Source organism: Narcine bancroftii, unplaced genomic scaffold (genome assembly GCF_036971445.1).
Source record: "Narcine bancroftii isolate sNarBan1 unplaced genomic scaffold, sNarBan1.hap1 Scaffold_254, whole genome shotgun sequence".
Taxonomy (NCBI): domain Eukaryota; kingdom Metazoa; phylum Chordata; class Chondrichthyes; order Torpediniformes; family Narcinidae; genus Narcine; species Narcine bancroftii.
The window spans coordinates 236,605-260,272 of NW_027211989.1; the positions used below are offsets into that span (position 1 = coordinate 236,605).

Sequence of the window (23,668 nt, forward strand, 5' to 3'; positions counted from 1 at the left end):
CGGGCTATTGCGCAGACGCTGAAGGATCAAACCCGGAAGTGGTGGATACAGAGAGACAGAGATTGGGGCAGGAAAGGGAATCCGGGACAATCCACTTCATCCACCGATGTGAAGGCATTTGAGAAATTTCAAGGTGGTTTTAACCTCAGGAGAAGCAATTCCTGAAGATTTACTGCCCTCCAAAAGTAAATTCAGAGCTAATAAAATGGGGAGTCACGCAGATGTGACAAAGACAGGGATGGGGTGTAGGGGGCCGGAGGGGGTTACAGAGACGGAGGGGTGTAGGGGACCAGAGAGGGTTAAAGAGACGGAGGGGTGTAGGGGACCAGAGAGGGTTAAAGAGACGGAGGGGTGTAGGGGACCAGAGAGGGTTAAAGAGACGGAGGGGTGTAGGGGACCAGAGAGGGTTAAAGAGACGGAGGGGTGTAGGGGACCAGAGAGGGTTAAAGAGACGGAGGGGTGTAGGGGACCAGAGAGGGTTAAAGAGACGGAGGGGTGTAGGGGACCAGAGAGGGTTAAAGAGACGGAGGGGTGTAGGGGACCAGAGAGGGTTACAGAGACAGGGAGAGGTGTCGGGAACCATAATTTTTTTTTAAACTGAAACTCCCAATGAATGACTGAATCTGTCTTCTCCCCCACCTCGACTCTCTTTCAACTTCTCTTCCCCCTTCTCTCTGTCTATACCCCCACCCCCTCTCTCTCCCCACTGTCTCCCTACCCCTCGCTCCTCCCCTCTCTCTTTCCCCTCTCTCCACCCCCTCCCTCTCTCCCCCCCCAGACCCATGGATCTGGACGAAGTGGTGTCCCGCCTGGAGACACTCGCCCCCCCCTCACTCGCAGAGAGCTGGGACAACGTGGGGCTCTTGGCCGTTTCCTCGGTGCCCTCAGCTGTCCGAAGCCTCCTCCTCACGGTTGACCTAACCGAGGGTGTTCTCCGTGAGGCCATGAAGATCCCTGCACAGATGATCCTCGCCTACCACCCCCCGATCTTCCGGCCCTTGCTCCGTCTTGGGGGGTCCACCTGGAAGGAGCGGGTGCTGACGGGGGCTCTGGAGAACCGGGTGGCCATCTACTCGCCACACACTGCCCTGGATGCCATCCCAGGAGGGGTCAACGACTGGCTAGCAGGGTGTCTGGGTGAGTGAGGGGCCCATCCCTCACACACCCCCTGGGTGGGACACAGACTGAATCTCCCTCTCTCCTGTCCCATCACACACTCCTTGGGTGGGACACAGTGAAATTCCCTCTCCCCCCCATTCCATCACACATTCCTGGGGTGGGACACAGAGTGGAGGCCCCTCTCCCCCCTGTCCCGTCATACACTCCCGGGGTGGCACAAAGAATGAAGCCCCCTCTTTCCCCATCCTGTCACACACTCCTGGGGTGGGACACAGAGTGGAGGCCCCTCTCCCCCCTGTCCCGTCATACACTCCCGGGGTGGGACAAAGAATGAAGCCCCCTCTTTTCCCATCCCATCACACACTCCCGGAGTGGGACACAGAGTGAAGCCCTCTCTCCATCCATCGCATCACACAGACCTGGGGTAGGACACAGTGAAGCCTCCTCTCCTCCAGTTCCGTGACACACTCCCAGGGTGGGATCCAGAGTGAAGTCTCCTCTCCCCACATCGCATCACACTCTCCCAGTGGGACACAGAGTGAGGCCCCCTCTCCCCAGTTCCATCACACACTGCATTCTTTCCCCAGGTGAAGGGTCCCGGAAACCCCTCTCTCAGTCCTCGTGGGACACAGGCAGGCAACGAGTGGACATTCCACTCCCTGGGGGATTTGACTTGAAGCCGATGATCGCTCGACTGCTGGAGCTTCAGGGAGTCTCTATCATGTCAGGTTCCTCCAGGTAATGGGGCTGTGGTCAGGAGAGGGAGGGGTCTCCAACGTCTCTCCCCCTTCTGTCTCCAGCTCCCCCTTCTCTCTCGCACTCCCCTCCCCCTCTCTCCCACCCCCTCCTCTCTCACTCCCCCCTCTCTCGCAGCCCCACCTCTCTCAGCTCTCCTGCCCCCCTCTGTAACCCACACCATGTTCTCCACAGCCCTGGGACTCGTCTCTCTCTGTCCTGCCATCGCTCGGGGGTACTGGAGGCTCTCAGGGTGATCAATGACTATGAGGAGGTTCGATCGAGTGTGGAGATTGTCGGTCTGGTGAAGGTGAGTGGGGAGGGTGGGGGGGAGAGATGGCCCAAAGTAGGGTGGGGGAAGAGGGAGTGGAGGTGGAAAAGGGGAGGGAGGGGGCTAGGAGTGAGAGAGGAAGAGGAGATAGGGGAGAAAGTGTAGAAAGAGAGAGAGAGGGAACAACATAGGCGCACAGTAAATGAACTTTGCATTTAGATATGTAATGATAAAATGTCAGATATATTCGGAGTTTTGGAATTTACTCAATGTATATTCACCTAACGAAGAAGATCAAAAATTTATGCAAGATATTTTTTTGAAGATAGCAGACATGCGGGGGAACATACTAATAGGAGTGGATTTCAACCTTAATTTGGATTCAAACATGGATAAAACTGGGAAAAAAATTAACAGAAAGAACAAAGTAACTAAATTTATAATTAAGTCGATGCAACAAATGCAACTTTTGGATATATGGAGGAAACAACACCCAAAGGAAAAGGAATATTCATATTATTCGGGTAGACATAAAACATACTCAAGAATAGACCTAGTTCTGTTATCAGCTCGTATGCAAGATAGAGTAAGAAAAACAGAATATAAAGCTAGACTATTATCGGACCATTCACCCTTGATATTGACAATAGAGTTAGAGGACATCCCTCCAAGAATGTATAGATGGAGATTAAACTCCATGCTACTTAAAAGGCAGGATTTTAGAGAATTAATTGAACGACAAATTAAAATGTACTTTGAAATAAATACGGAATCAGTGAAAGATAAGTTTATACTATGGGACGCAATGAAAGCGTTCATCAGAGGGCAAATAATAAGTTATGTAACCAAGATGAAGAAGGACTACAATCAGGAAACAGAGCAATTGGAAAGGGAAATAGCAAATATAGAAAAAGAATTAGCAATTAACAACTAAAAGAAGAGAATTGGCAGATAAAAAAATAAAATATGAAACACTACAAACATATAAGGTGGAGAAGAACATAATGAAGACAAAACAGAAATATTATGAACTAGGAGAAAAAACGCACAAAATTCTAACGTGGCAGCTTAAGACAGAACAAACTAAGAGAATGGTATTTGCATCAAGGAAAAAAGACAAGCAAATCACAAATAATCCAACGGAGATTAATGAAAACTTCAGAAAATTCTACGAACAATTATATCAAACTGAAAACGAAGGGAAAGAAGACAAAATAGATGAATTTTTAACTAAAATTGAACTACTGAAATTATAAACAGAGGAACAAAATAAATTTAACAGAACCATTTGAAATAGTAGAAATACAAGCGATAATAAAAAAAACTACCGAATAATAAAACACCAGGAGAGGATGGATTCCCAATAGAATTCTATAAAACATTTAAAGATTTATTAATTCCTCCCCTCCTGGAAGTAATCAACCAGATTGATAAAACACAAAGCTTACCAGATTCATACAAAACGGCAATAATTACAGTAATATCAAAGACAGGGAAAGATCCACTCGCACCAGCGTCATATAGACCAATATCTTTACTTAACACAGATTATAAGATAATAGCTAAACTATTAGCAAACAGATTATCCGACTATGTATCAAAAATAGTAAATCTAGACCAAACTGGATTTATTAAAAAAAGACGAACAACAGACAATATTTGTAAATTTATTAACTTAATTCATGCAGTAAAAGGAAATAAAGCTCCAACAGTAGCGGTTGCTTTAGACGCAGAGAAGGCTTTTGACAGAGTAGAATTTAATTATTTATTCAAAGTACTACAAAAATTCAGCTTACCAGAGAAATGTATTAATTGGATTAAAGCATTATATAAGGGGCCATTGGCGAAAGTGACAGTAAATGGATATATATCAAAACAATTTAACTTAAGCAGATCAACAAGGCAGGGATGCCCACTATCTCCCTTATTGTTCGCGTTAGCCATAGAACCACTAGCAGAACTGATAAGAACAGAAAATAAAATAAAAGGGATAAAAATAAAAGACAAGGAATATAAAATCAGTCTATTTGCAGATGACGTTATAATATACTTAACAGAACCAGAAATATCAATAAAAGAATTACATAGGAAATTGAAGGAATATGGAGAAGTATCGGGGTACAAGATCAACGCAAATAAAAGTGAAGCAATGCCAATGAATAATGCGGATTTCACAAAGTTTAAGAAAGAATCACCATTTAGATGGCAAACACAAGCAATGCGATACCTAGGTATACAAATAAATAAAAACCTCGGCCATCTATATAAACTCAATTATTATCCACTAATGAAAAAATTATAGGACGACTTAGAGCAGGGGTGTCAAACTCAAATTCACGGAGGGCCAAAATTAAAAACTTGGACTAAGTCGAGGGCCGAACTAAATATTTATTGAAAATTTTCAACAACATCTGCATGTTTTCTCTTCTTTCAACATATGTAATGTTAAACTTTTTCTTATTAAAATAAATGTTTAATAATAGTTTTGGATAAACTCTTTCCAGAAGCATTAACAAATGAGAAATAAAATATTCAATAAATAATATTTCTCTGTAGAGGATTTGTCAAATGTTGCTAGTGTGCTGTCGAATAGTAAAATCTGAGGGCCATTGAGAATGTGGGAGAATAACATGATTCCTGAAACAATCAAATGGGTTACTGATTGTGGGCATGAACTCTATATTTGCCATGCCCTTTTTCCATTGGTACAGATATCCTTTGATTTACACACTTTTCAAGTTTTATGCCTAATGAGCTTGTATCCAGGTGCAGTACCATTTTTAACCAGGAATATATTTATCACTGTGACATGAAACTATTGGAAGATCGTTTTATCCTGAGATTAAAGTTCATAATCCTTACTCAGGCCTGTGTGCGGGAGGGCGGGGTTTGTGGGTGATCAGGTTGGACAACGACAGTGCGGGGAAATCGGCTCTCGCTGCAGGGCGGCATCTCGGCAGATCAGCGGCCCCGTCACCGTGAGTCGCGGATCGGCCTGCGGCAGTGAGGGGGAGTGGGCAATGGTCCTGGCGAGGTCAGGCCTGAGGCCTCCGATTCCGGGCGCTGGGAAGCGGCCTTGGCTTCCCCTGACACCGGCCAGGCCCCAAAACCAGAGTCCACGGTGAGACCCTGCAACGTAAACAGAGGAGGTGGGGGCGATTAGCAGGCTGACGGCAATGCATTCTGGGATTTGTTGTATTACTGTGCATGCGCTATACTGGCGCGGCGGCCAGCGGGCCACCTCTAATACATTTTTTAAATGATCTTGCGGGCCAAATATAATTATATCGCGGGCCAAATTTGGCCCGTGGGCCAGAGTTTGACATGTGTGACTTAGAGCATTGAAAAGACTTACCACTAACACTAATAGGAAAGATAAACTGTATTAAAATGAACATTTTCCCAAGAATACAATACCTATTTCAGGCATTGCCAATACACTTGACGGAGAAATTCTTCAAGGAATTAAAGAAAATAATAAGGAAATTCTTATGGAAAGGGGGTAAACCGAGGATAGCACAAGATAAATTAACGGAATGGTATAAACAAGGAGGCTTACAACTCCAAACTTTAAAAATTATTATAGAGCCGCACAATTAAGATACCTATCAGATTTTTATCAAACAAGGGAAAAGCCAGATTGGACTAGATTAGAACTAGATAAAATAGGGGAGAAGATACCTGAACATATATTATATAAATGGGATGAAAAATTGGTACAACGTAGGAATTCTCCAGTATTACATCATCTGCTCAGTATTTGGAAGAAGATTCATGTAGAAAGGAATAAAACAAATTACCAACTACCAAAACTAATACTGACACAAAATCAGCTAATCCCTTTTACAATAGATAACCTTTCCTTTAGAGAATGGGAGAAAAAAGGGATCAAAAGAATAGAAAATTGCTTTTCGGGAAATAAATTACTATCCTTTGTACAAATGAAGGATAAATATAACTCATGATACAGTGTTGGCATACTACCAACTGAAAACCTACTTGAAGGACAAATTGGGAAGCAGTCTGAGGTTACCAGAGGGAAGTAATTTTGAATATGTGATTACAGACACAATGATAATCAAAAAATTTATAACAAATATGTATATTAAACTACAAGAAAAGGAGAATGAGGAAACAAATGGTAAAACGAAACAAAAATGGGAACAAGATCTAAACATGAAACATGGGAGAAGTTATGCTCAGGAACTATGAGAAATACAATAAATACGAGGTTACATATGATACAATATAACTGGATACACAGGCTATATATTACACCTCAAAAGTTAAATAAATGGGACCCAGCAGAATCTGACATGTTTTCGCTGTAAAAAGGAAATGGGAACAACAATTCATGCAATTTGGACATGTGAGAAAGTGAAAAAATTTTGGGAAGATCTAAACCAGATATTAAATAAAATCACGAAAAGCAATATACCAAAAAACCCAGAGATCTTCCTCCTAAGTAACATAAAAAACAAAGAATTTGGACTTGAATTGGATGGTGCACAAAAAAGATTTGTTAGGATAGCCCTAGCTGTAGCAAAAAATGTATTATGTCAGCCTGGAAATTAGAAGATAACTTGAGAATACAACAATGGTATATAGAAATGAATAAATGTATTCCATTAGAAAAAAATAACATATAATTTAAGAAATAATATTACAATATTTGAACAAATATGGGAGCCATACATGAAACATAATAGAGAAAACCTACTGTGGACATCTACCACCAAAAATGACAGAAGGAGAAGAGAACCTCATTTTCTGAGTGGCAGGCGGTGACCACAGGGATCTGTACTGATCTGGATGAGGGAATTGGATGTAATATCTCCAAATTTGCAGATGACACTAAGCTAGGAAGGGTTGTGTGCACGGAAGAGGGGGTCAGGAAGCTCCAGTGTGATTTGGATAAATTGAGGGACTGGGCAGATATATGGCAAATGCACTAGAATGTGGATAAATGTGAGGTTATCCACTTTGGTAATACAAACCGGAGGGCAGATTACTATTTGAATGGCAATAGATTAAGAGATGGGGAAGTGCAGAGAGACCTAGGGGTACTTGTACATCAGTCTCTGAAGGCGAGCATGCAGGTATAGCAGGCGGTTAAAAAGGCAAATGGTATGTTGGCCTTCATATCAAGAGGGTTTGAGTGTAGCAATAAGGATACCTTACTGCAGCTGTACAGGGCCTTGGTGAGACAACACCTGGAGTATTGTGTGCAGTTTTGGTCACCTTATCTACGGAAGGATGTTCTTGCAATGGAGGGAGTGCAGAGGCGATTCATCAGGCTGATACCTGGAATGGCAGGAATGACTTATGAGGAAAGATTGCGCAAATTGGGATTATACTCACTGGAGTTTAGAAGATTGAGAGGGGATCTCATAGAGGCATATAAAATTCTGGACAATGGATGCGGAAGGGATGTTTCCAATGGTGGGGGAGTCCAGAACCGGGGCCATGGTTTGAGGATAATAGGCAAACCATTTAGGACCGAGATGAGGAGGAATTTCTTTACCCAGAGGGTGGTGAATCTGTGGAATTCATTGTCACAGAGGGCAGTAGAGGCAGGTTCATTCAATATATTTAAGAGGGAATTAGATATATTTCTTCAGTATAAGGGAATTAGGGGTTACGGAGAGAAGGCGGGGACGGAGTTACTGAACTTTAAGATCAGCCATGATCTCGTTGAATGGCGGAGCAGGCTCGAAGGGTCGAATGACCTACTCCTGCTCCTATCTTCCATGTTTCTATGTTTCTATGAATGAAAAGAACTGACTCAGTGGAATTTCTTGTTTGTCTTTATTGAGTGACAACATTGTTTGACGGGTTTAATGCATCCTTTTTTCTGAACTTTAAATGAATGGGAGGGGAGGTAGGGAGGGGAGGTAGGGAGGGGAGGGGGGGGGAGAAAACGACACTGTATATGTTCAAGAGGGAAAATGTATGTATCTTGATCAATGTGGTTTATAGTGTGAAAAAAAAAAAATTTTAAAAAAAAACAATGGACTAAGGCCCACGGCATGAACCCTTTCCGCCTGCCCGCGCCACCACCTTGACTTTAATAAATCTCTCTGCAGTTTAAAAAAAAACTTTGCATTTGTACAATATAAGATATCAGTATTGTTCCACAGAGGGCCAGGGGGAGACGGTTACTGAGGGAAGGGGGATTAACGTCAGAGACTTGGGGGGGTGGGGGGGAAGAGGTGTCACTGAGGGAGGGGAGAAAGGTGGGGGGGAGAGGCAGGATGGGGTGGGGGGGAAAGGTGTCTTTCTGACCATGCTCTCCGACTCTCCCTCAGGCCCCGCTGCCGGGAACAGGGATGGGACGGTTCTGTCGCCTGACAAATGTGTCTCCACTGAGTGAAGTTGTCCAGATGGTGAAGGAACATCTTGGTCTGAAACATGTCCGTCTGGCCTTGGGGACGGGTAGGAGTCTGGGTGAGTGGGGCAGGGAGATCCCCACCCCCTCCTAATGCCTCAATCTCATCCCCCATCTCTCCCCCCCCCCCCCACCACCCCCTCCATCTCCACCTCCCCTCTCTCCTCCCGACCATGTGCCTCTGCCTTGGGATACACACCAGGATCCCACGTGGTGTATCGCTGGTGAAGGGGAGGTTGCTCATGACCCTCTCTCCCTCCTCAGATTCATCCGTGAAGACGGCCGCTGTCTGCGCTGGGTCTGGAGGGAGCATTCTGGACGGCGTCGAGGCTGATCTGTACCTCACAGGTAGGGAGAAGTGGGGGTGAAGGGGTTGGGGAGAGGGTAAGAGTGGAGGAGGGAAGAGGATACAAAGAGAAGTGGTCTGGTGTATCTGGGGATGTTTCACCTCTTTTGCTCTCCTCCCCATCCTCCCTGATCTCTCCCCTCTTCCCCATCTCCCCTCCTCTCTCTTCCCTCCCCCATCTCCCTCTCCTCTCCCCCCACCCCAATCTCTCTCCCCCTCCCCTCTCTCACTCCCATGTCTGTCCCCCTTCTTCCCTGCTCTTCCCCCCCCCCACCTCTCTCACTCCCCTGTCTGTCCCCCTCCCCTCTCTCTCACCCCATTGATCTTTCCCCTCCCCCAGGTGAGATGTCCCATCACCAAGTTCTTGATGCTGTTTCTCGTGGAACCTCTGTCATTCTCTGTGAACACTCAAACACGGAACGTGGCTTCCTTCCACATCTCGCTGCCCTCCTCGCCCCTCTTCTTGGCCCAGAGGTCTCCATCCACATCTCCACGGAGGACTCGGAGCCCATCTCCATTGTTTAGAGGGAATCCCAAATGGAGCTTCACTCTGTGTCCCAGCGTGGGAGTGTGTGATGGGACAGGGGGAGAGGGGGCTTCACTCTGTGTCCCACCCTGGGAGTGTGTGATGGGACAGGGAGACAGGAGGAGAGGGGGGCTTCACTCTGTGTCCTACCCTGGAAGTGTGTGATGGGACGGGGGGAGAGGGAGCTTCACTCTGTGTCCCACCTCTCAAGGTGAATATCCACCACCCCAAATTTAGAAATTGTCACTTGGCAAAGACCTCCCATTAAAAAAGTCATAGATTTGAACTGTTAATGGTTTGGCTCCTGTTTCTCCCCCTCCCTCTCCCCCTCCCCCATTCAAGTCCGACTGCCCCATTTTCTCCCCACAGCCCCGTGTCCGTTCCCATACCGATCCCACTGCCCTACAGCCCCGTGTCCGTCCCCACAGCCCCGTGTCCGTCCCCACAGCCCCGTGTCCGTCCCCACAGCCCCGTGTCCGTCCCCACAGCCCCGTGTCCGTCCCCACAGCCCCGTGTCCGTCCCCACAGCCCCGTGTCCGTCCCCACAGCCCCGTGTCCGTCCCCACAGCCCCGTGTCCGTCCCCACAGCCCCGTGTCCGTCCCCACAGCCCCGTGTCCGTCCTCACACCGATCCCACAGCCCCACGCGCTCCGCACAGCCCCACGCGCTCCGCACAGCCCCACGCGCTCCGCACAGCCCCACGCGCTCCGCACAGCCCCACGCGCTCCGCACAGCCCCACGCGCTCCGCACAGCCCCTCGCGCTCCGCACAGCCCCTCGCGCTCCGCACAGCCCCTCGCGCTCCGCACAGCCTCACTCGCTCCGCACAGCCCCACTCGCTCCGCACAGCCCCACTCGCTCCGCACAGCCCCACTCTCTCCGCACAGCCCCACTCTCTCCGCACAGCCCCACTCTCTCCGCACAGCCCCGTGTCAGTCCCCACACTGATCCCACTGCCCCGTTCTCTCCCCACAGCCCTGTGTCCATCCTCACACTGATCCCACTGACCAACGTTTTCTCGACTTAACTGGTGTATAATCCATGACTCATTCCCATCCTTGAGAGGTCTACTGTCCCACGGTTCTTCCAGATGTCATCTGAGGCCTGCCGTCCACGCTTCACCAGAACCCATGAGGCCTACTGGTGCAGGCTTCTTAAGGATCCAAGAGGCCTACTGATTTCAGGCACTTCGAGGACTCACAAGGCCTCCTAGTACAAGCTTCTCCAGGACAACTGACACATACTGTTGCAGGATTCTTGAGGACAGCTGAGGCCTCCTGGCACAGGCTTCTCGAAGACTCGCAAGGGCTACTGTTACAGGCTTCTGCAGGACAGCTGTGTCCCCAGGGAAACATTACACCATCAGGGTTGATACTTAGGCCTCAGAGACAGGTCTTGGGGAGATGTTCAGGCCTCAGGTAGACATTGTGGCCTTGGAGACATTGAGGCCTCAGGGAGACATTGAGAGCTCATCAAGAGGCTTCAGGTAGACATTGAGGCCTTAGGGAGAGACAACAGCAAGACATTAAGGGCAAATGGGAGACATTGTGGCCTTAGGGAGAGGTCTCAGGGAAATATTGATGACCCAAGGGAGATATTGAGAGTTTAAGGAGACATTGAGGCCTTAGTGAGACATTGCTGCCTGAAGGTGAGGTCTCATGGAGAAATTGAGGCCTTAGGGAAAGGCCAATATCTCGACTTAACACAGATTATAAGATAATAGCTAAATTATTAGCAAACAGATTGGCTGACTATGTACAAAAAATAGTAAATCTAGACCAAACTGGATTTATTAAAAAAAGACGAACAACGGACAATAACTGTAAATTTATTAACTTAATTCATGCAGTAGAAGGAAATAAAACTCCAACAGTAGCGGTTGCTTTAGACGCAGAGAAGGCCTTTGACAGAGTAGAATGGAATTATTAATTCAAAGTACTACAAAAATTCAGCCTAGCAGAGAAATATATTAATTGGATTAAAGCATTATATAAGGGGCCATTGGCGAAAGTGACAGTAAATGGATATATATCAAAACAATTTAAATTAAGCAGATCAACAAGGCAAGGATGTCCATTATCTCCCTCACTGTTCGCGTTAGCTATAGAACCACAAGCAAAACTGATAAGAACAGAAAATAAAATAAGAGGGATAAAAATAAAAGGAATATAAAATTAGTCTATTTGCAGATGATGTTATAATATACTTAACAGAACCAGAAATATCAATAAAAGAATTACATAGGAAATTGAAGGAATATGGAGAAGTATTGGGGTACAAGATCAACGCAAATAAAAGTGAAGCAATGCCAATGAATAATGCGGATTTCACAAAGTTTAAGAAAGAATCACCATTTAGATGGCAAACACAAGCAATGCGATACCTAGGTATACAACTAAATAAAAATCTCGGCCCATCTATATAAACTAAATTATCATCCATTAATGAAAAAATTACAGGACAACTTAGAGCATTGGAAAGACTTACCACTAACACTGATAGGAAGGATAAACTGTCTTAAAATGAACATTTTCCCAAGGATACAATACCTATTTCAGTTATTACCAATTCACCTAACAGAGAAATTCTTCAAGGAGCTAAAGAAAATAATAAGGAAATTCTTATGGAAAGGTGGGAAACCGAGGATAGCACTAGATAAATTAACAGAATGGTACAAATAAGGAGGCTTACAACGACCAAACTTTAAGAATTATTGTAGAGCCGCACAATTAAGATACCTATCAGATTTTTACCAAACAAGGGAAAAACCAGATTGGACCAGATTAGAACTAGATAAAATAGGGGAGAAGATACCTGAACATATACTATATAAATGGGATGAAAAATTGGTGCAATGTAGGAATTCACCGGTATTGCATCATCTGTTCAACATTTGGAAGAAGATTCACATAGAAAGGAATAAAACAAATTACCAACTACCAAAACTAATATTGACGCAAAATCACCTAATCCCTTTTACAATAGATAACCTTTCCTTCAGAGAATGGGAGAGAAAAGGGATCAAAAGAATAGAAAATTGTTTTTCGAGAAATAAATTATTATCCTTTGAACAAATGAAGGATAAATATAATATAACTCACGATACAATGTTTGCATACCACCAACTGAAAACCTACTTGAAGGACAAATTGGGAAACAGTCTGAGGTTACCAGAAGGAAGCAATTTTGAATATGTGATTACAGACACAATGATAATTTAAAAACTTATAACAAACATGTACATCAAACTGCAAGAAAAGGAGAACGAGGAAACAAACGGTAAACCTAAACAAAAATGGGAACAAGATCTAAACATAAAGATAGATAAAGAATGAAACATGGGAAAAGCTATGCTCCGGAACTATGAGAAATACAATAAACACGAGGTTACTCATGATACAATATAACTGGATACACAGGCTATACATCACACCTCAAAAGTTAAATAAATGGGACCCAACAGTATCAGACAGATGTTTTCGCTGTAAAAAGGAAATGGGAACAACAATTCATGCAATTTGGACATGTGAGAAAGTGGAAAAATTTTGGGAAGATATAAACCAGATATTAAATAAAATCACAAAAAGCAATATACCAAAAAACCCAGAGATCTTCCTCCTAAGTAATATAAGAAACAACGAATTTGGACTCGATTTGGATGGAGCACAAAAAAGATTTATGATAGCCCTAGCTGTAGCAAAAAAATGTATTATGTCAACCTGGAAATTAGAAGACAACTTGAGAATACAACAATGGTACATAGAAATGAATAAATGTATTCCATTAGAAAAAATAACATAATTTAAGAAATAACATCACAATATTCTAACAAATATGGGAGCCATATATGAAATACTATAGAGAAATCCTACCATGGACTTCCACCAACTAAAATGACAGAAGGAGAAGACAACGAAAAGAACTGACTCAGTAAAATATCTTGTTTATTTTTATTAAGTGACAACATTGTTTAACGGGTTTAATGTATCTTATAGATTGTACTTCAAATAAATGGGAAGGGGGTAAGGGAGAGGGGAAAAAGGGGGAGAAAATGACACTATATTCAAGAAACAAAATGTCTGTATGTATCTTGGTCAATATGGTTTATAGTGTGAAAAATAAAAAAAAATTTAAAAAAATTCTGGCAGAGTATAAGAAATGCCTGCAACCAGAGAACTTGGAAGAAGGAGAAGTGAGATTCGACTGTGAACCAAAGAACTTTTCTTAAATTTACACACACATTACATACACGTGTGCTTAGAATCAGAAGGGTGCTAAGTTGGGTAAAGTTAATAGAGATATGTTAAAGTTTGATTCTGTTTTCATGTTGAAGTTGTGGTGGTACGCCATTAGGCAGGTGAACCGGCCCTGCTTGTCACACATGCGGTGGGGCAGCTGGCCAAAATGGCATCATCAGGGGTTTCCTCCCCACCTTGGCACCAGCCTTAGAAGTCTGCACTTGGGGACCTGCATGATGCCCCGGTGATGTCTGGCCCCCCAGCACGGTTCTCAGCCAGGTCTGGGCTGGGATTATAAGACCAGCCAGGCAGCCTGCAATAAATCAGTTTTTGCTCACTGAACTCAACCCGTCTGGTTGTGTGATCCTTCAGTTAGCAGTGTAGCCGGTGAATATCTATTACTGTTGGGTTCATAACAATACTGGAGCACAAATTAATGTAATATCAGAGACTAATTTTAAGAAGATTAGACCCAGACCAAAGATGTATGGAACAAAAATGAAGGTGACAGGATATTCAGGTACCAACATACCAGTGCAAGGAGAATGCGTGGTCAAAGTGAAACACAAGGACAAAGTGTACATGCTAGCATTCATCGTGGTAGCAAAGGATGTACAGACCATACTAGGTTTAACAGCCTGTGAGAAACTGAACCTGGTAGAAAGAGTCCTCATGGCGGAAAGTGAAGGAGAGACAGTCTATGATGAACTCATGAAAGAGTACAATGACCTATTTCAGGGTCTAGGCTGCCTTCCAGAAGAATACACGATCAGAGTGGATAAACGTGTGCCACCAATAATGCATCCATGCAGAAAAGTTCCATTTGCTCTTCAAAAGCAACTAAAGGCAGAGTTGGACAGGATGGAAAGTCTGAACGTGATTCAGAAGATAGATGAGCCAACGAGGTGGGTGAGTTCACTCATCATTGTGGACAAAAAGACTGGAAAGCTTAAACATTTCCTGGATCCAAGAGATCTAAACAGAGCCACAAAGAGAGAACAATTTAAACTTCTGACGCGTGAAGAAATCATGTCACGGTTTCCAAATGCAAAGTTTTTCAGCAAGTTGGATGCATCATCAGGATTTTGGCAAGTGAAATTAGATGAAGCAAGTTTAAGATTGTGCACATTCAATAGTCCATTTGGCAGATACAGATTCATAAGGTTACCATTTGGAATTGCCTCAGCTACTGAAGTGTATCACAAAACTATCCATGTGGTCTATGAGCACCTGGACGGAGTTGATACCTCAATGGATGACATCATAGTCTGGGGAACCACGAGAATGGAGCATGATGAGAGACTAAGGAAAGTGCTGGAAGCAACAAGGAAAGCAAACTGAATAGAAGCTGAATAGAAATGCCAGCTCGGGGTGACAGAACAAACATTTGTAGGAGATATTATTGGCAGTGAGGGCATCAGACTAAATCCCAGAAAGGTGTCTGCTATTGGGAACATGCCAAGGCCACAATGCAAAAAGGATGTACAGAGATTTAATGGAATGGTCAACTATATGGGTAAATTCATATCCAACCTCTCAGTCTTCTCAATGGAGCCATCTTTTCTAACAGAAAAGAACATTGAATGGGGTGGAATCATGAGCATGAAAATTCATGGGGAACTAAAAAAAACTGCTCACAGAGGAACCAGTTCTGAGGTTTTATGACCCAGCGAGACCCATCAAGGTATCATCAGACACATCACATAGTGGGCTCGATGCAGTTCTTCTGCAAAAATATGATGACAGGCAACCCATTGCGTATGCATCACGCTCAATGACAGACACGGAGACGGGGTACGCTCAAATTGAAAAGGAGCTGCTCAGCATCACGTACACATGTGAAAGATTTCATCAGTTTGTGTCAGGACAAGCAATAAGTGTACAGACTGACCATAAGCTCTTGATTGCATTGTTCCAAAAGCCATTAAATGAATGTCCACTTCGAATACAAAGAATGATGATTAGGCTGCAAAGATATTCACTGAACGTGGCATACACTCTGGGTAAGCTAAGGTACACAGCAGACACGATGTCTGGAGCTGTTGACATGAGAGATCCTGCAAACAACAAAATAGCTAAAGACATGAACACCTTCATGGACATGATCACAAGTGCACTGCCCATGTCAGATGCAAAAATGGAGCTCATAAAGTCAGAGACAAACAAAAATGAAACACAGAGACAACTAAGAAAAAACATCTTGGATGGATGGCCCAACATGAAGCAGGATGTTGCAGAGTACTGGAACTGCAGGGCAGAACTATCAGAGTTGAAGACATCATCTACAAAGGATATAAAATCCTTATCCCAAAGAGTCTGAAAAGAGATGCTAAAAAAAAGGATCCATGCAGGACATCTCGGTATTGAAAAGTGTAAGAAGAGAGCACGAGAGGTGATGTACTGGCCAAGAATCAAAATGATATAACAAGTGAAGTGTAAAACTGTACAATATGCCAGAAATATCAAGCAAGCAATCCTGCAGAACCACTAAAGCCACACCCAGCACACACAGACCTTACCAGAAGGTAGGCGCTGACCTATTTGAATGTCAAGGGAAGGACTATCTGGTAGTCACAGATTATCACTCCCTGTATCCAGAGGTGTGTAGATTGAACACCACCACTGTGGATGCAGTAATAATAGGTATGAAAGCCATTTTCTCCAGACATGACGTGGCAAGTGAGGTTTTCACAGGCAATGGACCCCAGTTTTGCAATTCAAAGTTCCGATATTTTGCCAAAGAGTGCGACTTTGAACACACCAGGTCAAGTCCTCATTTTCCACAGTGGAAAAATCAGTACAGACAATGAAAAGACTGATGAACAAGGCAAAAGACAGTGGAACGGACTGCTACCAGAGCATGCTAGTATACCGCTCAAGTGTAGTATGTCACCAGCACAACTCCTTATGGGACATGGGCTAAGATCAAACCTACCCATTCAGGAGCACCTCCTAAAAACAAAAGAGGGGAGAAAGTGAGGAAATTCAAATAACAACAGAAAGAAAAGCAAAAGTATTACTTTGACAGAGGAACAAAAAACCGACTGGAACTCTACACTGGTGACCAAGTAAGACTAAATACAAAATGAACTTATGGACTCAGAAGGGAACTGTCCTTAGTGAAGTCCAACCAAGATTGTACACCATTCAGACAGATGAAGGTGCTGTTCTGCGAAGAAATTGTTGAGACCTTCAAATTATACCAGCCACATAGATGGAAAGACGGATACTGTTGAACAACCTGAATGCACATCTGAGAAGACATCGTCTGAGGCAACAACTCAGATTCAAGGACAATCAATCAGGAGATTGTCAAGACACGTGAATCCTCCTAAGAGATTCATTGAGCAAATTTAAAGACTCCTGTTCTAGAATGAAGTAGTGCTATCTTATTCACTCTTCAAGTTTTAGTGTATGTAAATGTGAACACAAAACAAGTTTAAAAAATGTTAACAATGTTGATAATAATGAAAATGAAAGTTCTTGGTGTTAAAGTTAAAATTGCAGAGTTATACAAAGGAAATGTTAGTTAAAAGTAAGTTTTAAGAAAGGGAGATGTAATGATAGTGATTGTGGTTGCAAGGCAACTAGCAAGGTCTTACTGTTTGATTAGACTTGGCTGCCACCAGGGGCTGACGTAGAGCGGGAGACACAGCATGTGATCAGTAATGGAGACTTGCAGCATCATGGTGCTGTTTGCAACAACTTTAAAGTGAAGAACCTTTTCCTTCATCCATGTGTTGTCGAAGAACCCACACATACAAATACAAGATTAAACATTTTACTCCAGGGAGGGCATTGCAGCCTGGCCTTTAGGCCCCGCAGACACATTGAGAGAGAGAGAGAGAGAGAGAGAGAAAAGATGGTATCAGATACTTTTATTGGACAAAATGCTCTGGAATGAACATCATCAATAAAATGGGTGGGGGCTTGGCCAAACAATGGTGGCCTGGCTTGAGGCTAAGTGGGCAGGGCTGGCAGTGAGGTAAATCAAGAGGTGGGGTGGGGTTACTGATTCACGGGGGGGGGGGGGGGGGTCTGCAGTGATTGGCAGTGGAGGAAGTGTGGCTACAAATCTGATGGACAGGAGTGGAAGGTGGGGCATCAGAAGTGGGTGTGGGTGTGTAAATGGCCTCTATCTCCCCTCCCCCTTTCTCCCTCCCCTCTCCCTCTCTCCCTCCCCTCCCCCCTCCCACTCTCCCCCCGCCCTCTCTCCCCTCTAGCCGAACAGCTTGGTGAAGCAGACGTGACAGTAGGGCTTGGCTCCGTGTTCCCTGAATGTGCCCTTGGTGAGGTGTTTGAGACAGAATACGCAGACAAAGTGCTCGGGGTGGAACCGACTGTCTAGGGCAGTGATACAGCGGCCAGCGATGGGGGTCTGACAGGCCAAGCAGAGCGATCCGCGCCGCCTGTGGTAGTGGGTCTCGCAGAGAGGCTCCCCGCTGTGCTCAAAGAAGCTGCCGTTGACGAATGGGGTATAGCAGTCCTGTCAGGGAGAGAGGGACAGTGGGTGAGGTTGGGGGCAATGTCAAATCCCACAATCCCCCTGACCCTGGACCCATGATGCTCCTGTCCCTGTTCCCACAATCCCCGTCCCCATAATGCCCCTGTTCCCATTCCCATTATCATCCTGAACCCGTTCCCACGAACCCTCCGTCCCCGTTCCCACAATGCCCCCGAACTCTGTTCCCATGATGATCCTGAACCCGTTCCCATGATGCTCCTGTCCCCATTCCCACAATCCTTCCCTGCCCATTCGTAATCAGAAGAAGGATGAATTAGGGTCTTCCTCCAGTCCCACAATTCGACCCAGCCCTAGTAAGATTCCTGCCCAGCTTGCTCAACATAGCCACACAACCTTCACAAGATGGCCACCATCACCTTGAAATGATGCCCCAGTACTGCACAAGATGGACCTCCACCTATTCCCACCTGTCGCGAGATGGCCGCCCGCAGCCAGAGCTCACTCACCCGACAGACAAAACACTCCGGATGCCACAGGACGTTGAGCGCTGAGATGTAGTTCTCCATGATGGCCTTGCTGCAGCCATGGCAACGGGAGGCGAACAGCTCATAGAAGTCCTGGCGGCAGTAGGCCTTTCCGTCCCTCTCATGGAAACCTGAGCCCCCATGGGGCAGGGTGGAGGGGGTTGGGGAGAGAGAAATGAACAATGAGGTGGGGGAATCAGACAAGGATGGATAGGCTGGAGACTTCCTTCCCCTGTCCCCCACCACGATGCCACACTTACAAACCAGGCCTCGTAAATTAGGCCTCAAGATGGACAACCATGTCTATAGCCTGGACTAAGAACCCAAACCACTCCGGTCCTCAACACCCCTCCCAGACTCTGTAGCCCCCTCTGGTCCCCTACACCTCTCCCTTTCTCTGTAACCCTATCACCTACCATCTTCTCCAAACAAGGAGCCACATTGAACACAATGGAAATGTTCCGGATGCCAGTTCTGATCCAGTGCTGTCACCATTTTCTGAGGGGAGAATTTTTTCATGAGGATTTATTAAAAATAACAAACTATCTTCTGGGAGTCTCCAGAATTTAATTTGGGTTGTCAGATACATTGTTAAATTACTCTTCTTCACCCCCACTCTCTCTCCCACCCCCCTCACTCCCCCCTTTCTCCCACCCTCTCACTCCCCACTCTCTCTCCCGCCCCCTCACTCCCCACTCTCTCTCCCGCCCCCTCACTCCCCCTCTCTCCCCCATTCTCTCCTCTCTCTCCACCCCTTTCCAACCCACTCTCCACCATTCTCTCTCCACCCCCCTCTCTCCACCCCCTCTCTCTCCACCCCTTTCTCTCTCCACCCCTTTCTCTTTCCACCCCTCTCTCTCTCTCCACCCCTCTCTCTCTCTCCACCCCTCTCTCTCTGCCCTCCCCCTCTCTCTGCCCCCCCTCTCTCTGCCCCCTCTCCCAACTCACGTCCTTGATGGCCTGATGACACCCGGCACAGCGGGGCGAGAAGAGGTCCCAGTAATCGTGCTCACAGTAAGGGAAACCCTCCTTCTCGAAGAAGTTGCTGCCTCCAATCTCATGCTGGCAGTGATGGCAGACAAAGTGTTCCGGGTGCCAGGTCTGGCCCAGGGCCGTCACCATCTGTGGGGGGGTCGAGGCAGAGAGGGGGATCAGTGGGGCAAAGAGGGAGGGAAGGACAGATGGGAGGAGGGGATAGGTTTGGGACCAGAGAGATGGACGGTGGGGGGAGATGGCGAGGATGGAGGGAGAGAGTGGGCAGTGGGAGGGAGGGGGACTGGAGAAATGGATGGAAGATGGGAGGGGGAAGAGGGGCATGGGAGGGAGGGAAGGTGGAGGAGTCCCATCGTGTGTCGGGAGGAGCAACCAGTTGAGTCATTGGAGACCCACCAGTGAGGTTCCCCTGTTGTAGTCAGCTGCTGTGCCCCCCACCTCTTCCCCTCCCCTCCACATTTCACCTCCTCCCTCCCCCCCAATCTGATAGTTTTTCAAGGAGGTTACCAGGAACGTTGACGAAAAAAAGGCTGTGGATATTGTCTATATGGTAAGACTTTGACAAGGTCCTGCAGGGGAGGTTTGTCAGGAAGGTTCATACACCGGTTTTTAATGGTGAACAGAATTCGATAAAGCTGGACAGGAGAAGCCAGAGAGAAGTGGTGGATGATACTTCTCAGACTGGATGCCTGTGACCACTGTGGTCCCTCAGGGATCGGTGCTGGGACCATTGTAGTTTGTCATTGATATCAATGATCTGGATGATCATGTGGTGAATCAGATCAGCAGGTTTACAGATGACAGTAAGATTGGAGACATTGTGGACAGAGAGGAAGGTTTTCAAAGTTGGCAGAGGGATCTGGACCAGCTGGAAAATGGCCGATGGGATTTAATGCAGATAAGTGTGAGGTGTTGCATTTTGGAAGGACAAACTAAGAAAGGACGTCCATGGTGAATGGTCAAGCACTGAGGAGTGCGGTAGAACAGAGGGATCTGGGAATAACCATATAACCACTTACAGCACAGAACAGGCCAGTTCGGCCCTACTAGTCCATGCCGTAGCAAATCCCCACCCTCCTAGTCCCACTGACCAGCATCCGGTCCATACCCCTCTAGTCCCCTCCTATCCATGTAACGATCCAGTCTTTCCTTAAATGTAACCAATGATCCCGCCACGACCACGTCTGCTGGAAGCTCATTCCACATCCCCACCACCCTCTGCATAAAGAAATTTCCCCTCATGTTCCCCTTATAATTTTCCCCCTTCAATCTTAAACCATGTCCTCTAGTTTGAATCTCCCCCTTTCTTAATTGAAAAAGCCTATCCACATTTACTCTGTCTGTCCCTTTTAAAATCTTAAACACCTCTATCAAGTCCCCTCTCAATCTTCTACGCTCCAGACAAAAAAGCCCCAGTCTGCACAACCTTTCCTTGTAACTCAGACCCTGAAATCCTGTCAACATTCTCGTGAACCTTCTCTGCACTCTCTCTATTTTGTTTATATCTTTCCTATAATTTGGCGACCAAAACTGTACACAGTACTCCAAATTTGGCCTCACCAATGCCTTGTACAATTTCATCATAACCTCCCTACTCTTGAATTCAATACTCCGATTTATGAAGGCCAACATTCCAAATGCCTTCTTCACCACACCATCTACTTGAGTATCAGCCTTGAGGGTATTATTTACCATAACTCCTAAATCCCTTTGTTACTCTGCACTCCTCAATTGTCTACCATTCAATGTATATGACCTATTTAAATTTGCCTTTCCAAAATGCAGCACCTCACATTTATCTGTATTAAATTCCATCAGCCATTTCTCAGCCCACACCTCCAGCCTTCCTAAATCACCTTTTAATCTACGGTAATCTACCTCACTGTCCACCACACCACCAATCTTTGTGTCATCCGCAAACTTGCTTATCCAATTCTCTACCCCTACATCCAGATCGTTAATATACATAACAAATAATAGTGGACCCAGGACCGAACCCTGAGGAACTCCACTAGTCACCGGCCTCCAATTGGACAAACAATTGTCTACCACTACTCTCTGACACCTTCCATCCAACCACTGCTGAATCCATTTCACTACCTCCTTATTTATACCTAATGCCTCCACCTTTTTTCCTAACCTCCTGTGGGGAACTTTGTCAAAAGCTTTACTAAAGTCCAAATAGACAACATCCACAGCTTTACCTTCATCAACCTTTTTTGTAACCCCCTCGAAGAACTCAATCAGGTATGTCAAGCATGATCTACCCCTGACAAAACCATGCTGATTACTCCCTATCAATCCTTGTACGTCCAAAAATTTGTAAATAGCATCCCTCAGAACACTTTCCATCAACTTGCCCACCACAGACGTCAGACTTACAGGCCTATAATTCCCAGGTTTGCACTTGGACCCTTTCTTAAACAGAGGAACCACATGCGCCACCCTCCAATCCTTTGGTACCACTCCCGTGGCCAGTGACGTCCTAAATATCTCTGTTAATGGCCCCACTAACTGTCCACTAGCCTCCCTGAGTGTCCTAGGGAATATTTTGTCCGGTCCGGGAGATTTATCCACCTTTATCTTTTTTAACACAGTCATCACTACCTCCTCGGTTATCCTTATATGCTTCATGACCTCCCCACTATTTTTCTTTACTTCAACTGGTTCAACATTTTTTTCCCTAGTGAATACCGAGGCAAAGAAATCATTCAAAATTTCCCCCATTTCCTCAGACTTCTCACTCAGCCTACCCTCGCTATCTACAAGGGGTCCAATTTTATCTCTCACTAATCTTTTACTTTTAATGTACTTATAGAAACCCTTTGGATTTATTTCTACTCTGTCAGCCAAAGCCTCTTCATGCCTTTTTTTGGCCTTTCTAATTTCTTTCTTAAGATTCCTTCTACACTCCTTGTAGTCCTCCTTCAACCTCTCAGCTCCCTGCTCTTTATACCTCTTGTACACCTCCCTTTTTCTCCTAACCAAATTTCCAATATTCCTCGAAAACCAAGCCTCCCTATGACTTCCAGCCTTTCCTTTGATCCAGACTGGGACATAACTACTCTGTACCCTCAAAATTTCTTTTTTGAATATCCTCCATTTTTCATTAACATCCTTACCTGAAAATATCCTGTCCCACTCAATACTCCCCAAATCCCTTCTTATTCCTACGAAATTTGCTCTTTTCCAATCCAGAACCTCAACTTTAGGCCTCTCCTTGCTCTTCCTTAAAACTACCCTAAAACTAACAGAATTATGGTCACTAGACCCAATTGGTTCTCCAACATTAATGTCCGCTACCTGACCTAGCTCGTTCCCTAACAGGAGATCCAGTATTACACCATCCCGAGTCGGTTCTTCTACTAACTGATTTAGAAAACAATCCTGAACACATTTAACGAACTCCAGCCCATCCAGCCTTCTAACCGTATGGGTATCCCAATCAATGTTAAAATCTCCCATGATCACTACCCTATGATAATATAGATACATAATTCCCTAAAAGTGGAGTCACAGGTGGACAGGGTTGTAAAGAGAGCTTTTGGCACATTGGCCTTCATAAATCAAAGTATTGAGTATAAGAGTTGGGATGTGATGGTAAAGACATTGGTGAGGACACATTTGGAGTATTGTGTGTAGTTTTGGTCATCGAACTACAGGAAAGATCTCAATAAGATAGAAAGATGCAGAGAAGATCTAGTAGGATGTTGCCCGGACTTCAGGAACTGAGTTATAGGGAAAGGTTAAACAGGTTTGGACTTTATTCCCTGGAGTGTAGAAGAATGAGGGGAGATTTGATGGAGGGGTTTAAAATGATGTAGGTTGGCTTTTTCCACTGAGGGTGGATGAGAAACCAACCAAAGGACATGGGGATGTGGAACGAGTTGACATTGAAGAGGAATTTGGATGGGTACATGGATGGGAGGGGCATTGAGGGATATGGACTGGGGCAGGTCAGAGGAATGGGGCAGGAGAATGGATCAACACAGACTAGAAGGGGAGGAGTCACGTGATGGAGTAGTGGCCGGTAGGGGAATTCCAGCCCTCTCCAGAAAAGTAAA

The 23,668-nt window shown here is 45.3% G+C and overlaps 1 protein-coding gene and 1 pseudogene across 4 annotated transcripts; one reads left to right on the forward strand and one right to left on the reverse strand.

Annotated features, from left to right (window-relative positions):
* Window positions 1–13,460, forward strand: nif3l1 (NIF3 NGG1 interacting factor 3-like 1 (S. cerevisiae)). Of its 4 annotated transcripts, none has more exons than XM_069912875.1 (7): window positions 1–133; window positions 779–1,137; window positions 1,707–1,857; window positions 2,050–2,164; window positions 8,434–8,572; window positions 8,778–8,861; window positions 10,475–13,460. In XM_069912875.1, the coding sequence occupies exons 2-7, from the start codon at window positions 783–785 to the stop codon at window positions 10,483–10,485; spliced, it is 855 nt and encodes a 284-aa protein (XP_069768976.1). In that variant the 5' UTR covers window positions 1–133; window positions 779–782; the 3' UTR covers window positions 10,486–13,460. The 4 variants fall into 4 exon arrangements, with proteins under 4 accessions (XP_069768976.1, XP_069768975.1, XP_069768974.1 ...); XM_069912874.1 differs by lacking the exon at window positions 10,475–13,460 and adding an exon at window positions 10,360–10,454; XM_069912873.1 differs by lacking the exon at window positions 10,475–13,460 and adding an exon at window positions 9,200–9,671 and having other exon boundaries at window positions 1–185.
* Window positions 13,311–23,668, reverse strand: part of LOC138750751 (transforming growth factor beta-1-induced transcript 1 protein-like) — a 27,170-nt pseudogene continuing 16,812 nt past the window's right edge.

Excerpts from the sequence above, each read along its gene's own strand:
- nif3l1 (XM_069912873.1), top strand. The coding sequence starts at position 783 with ATGGATCTGGACGAAGTGGTGTCCCGCCTGGAGACACTCGCCCCCCCC. Across the intron at positions 1,858-2,049 it reads ATCATGTCAGGTTCCTCCAG|CCCTGGGACTCGTCTCTCTC; the intron begins GTAATGGGGCTG and ends TGTTCTCCACAG. Across the intron at positions 8,573-8,777 it reads GGGGACGGGTAGGAGTCTGG|ATTCATCCGTGAAGACGGCC; the intron begins GTGAGTGGGGCA and ends CTCCCTCCTCAG.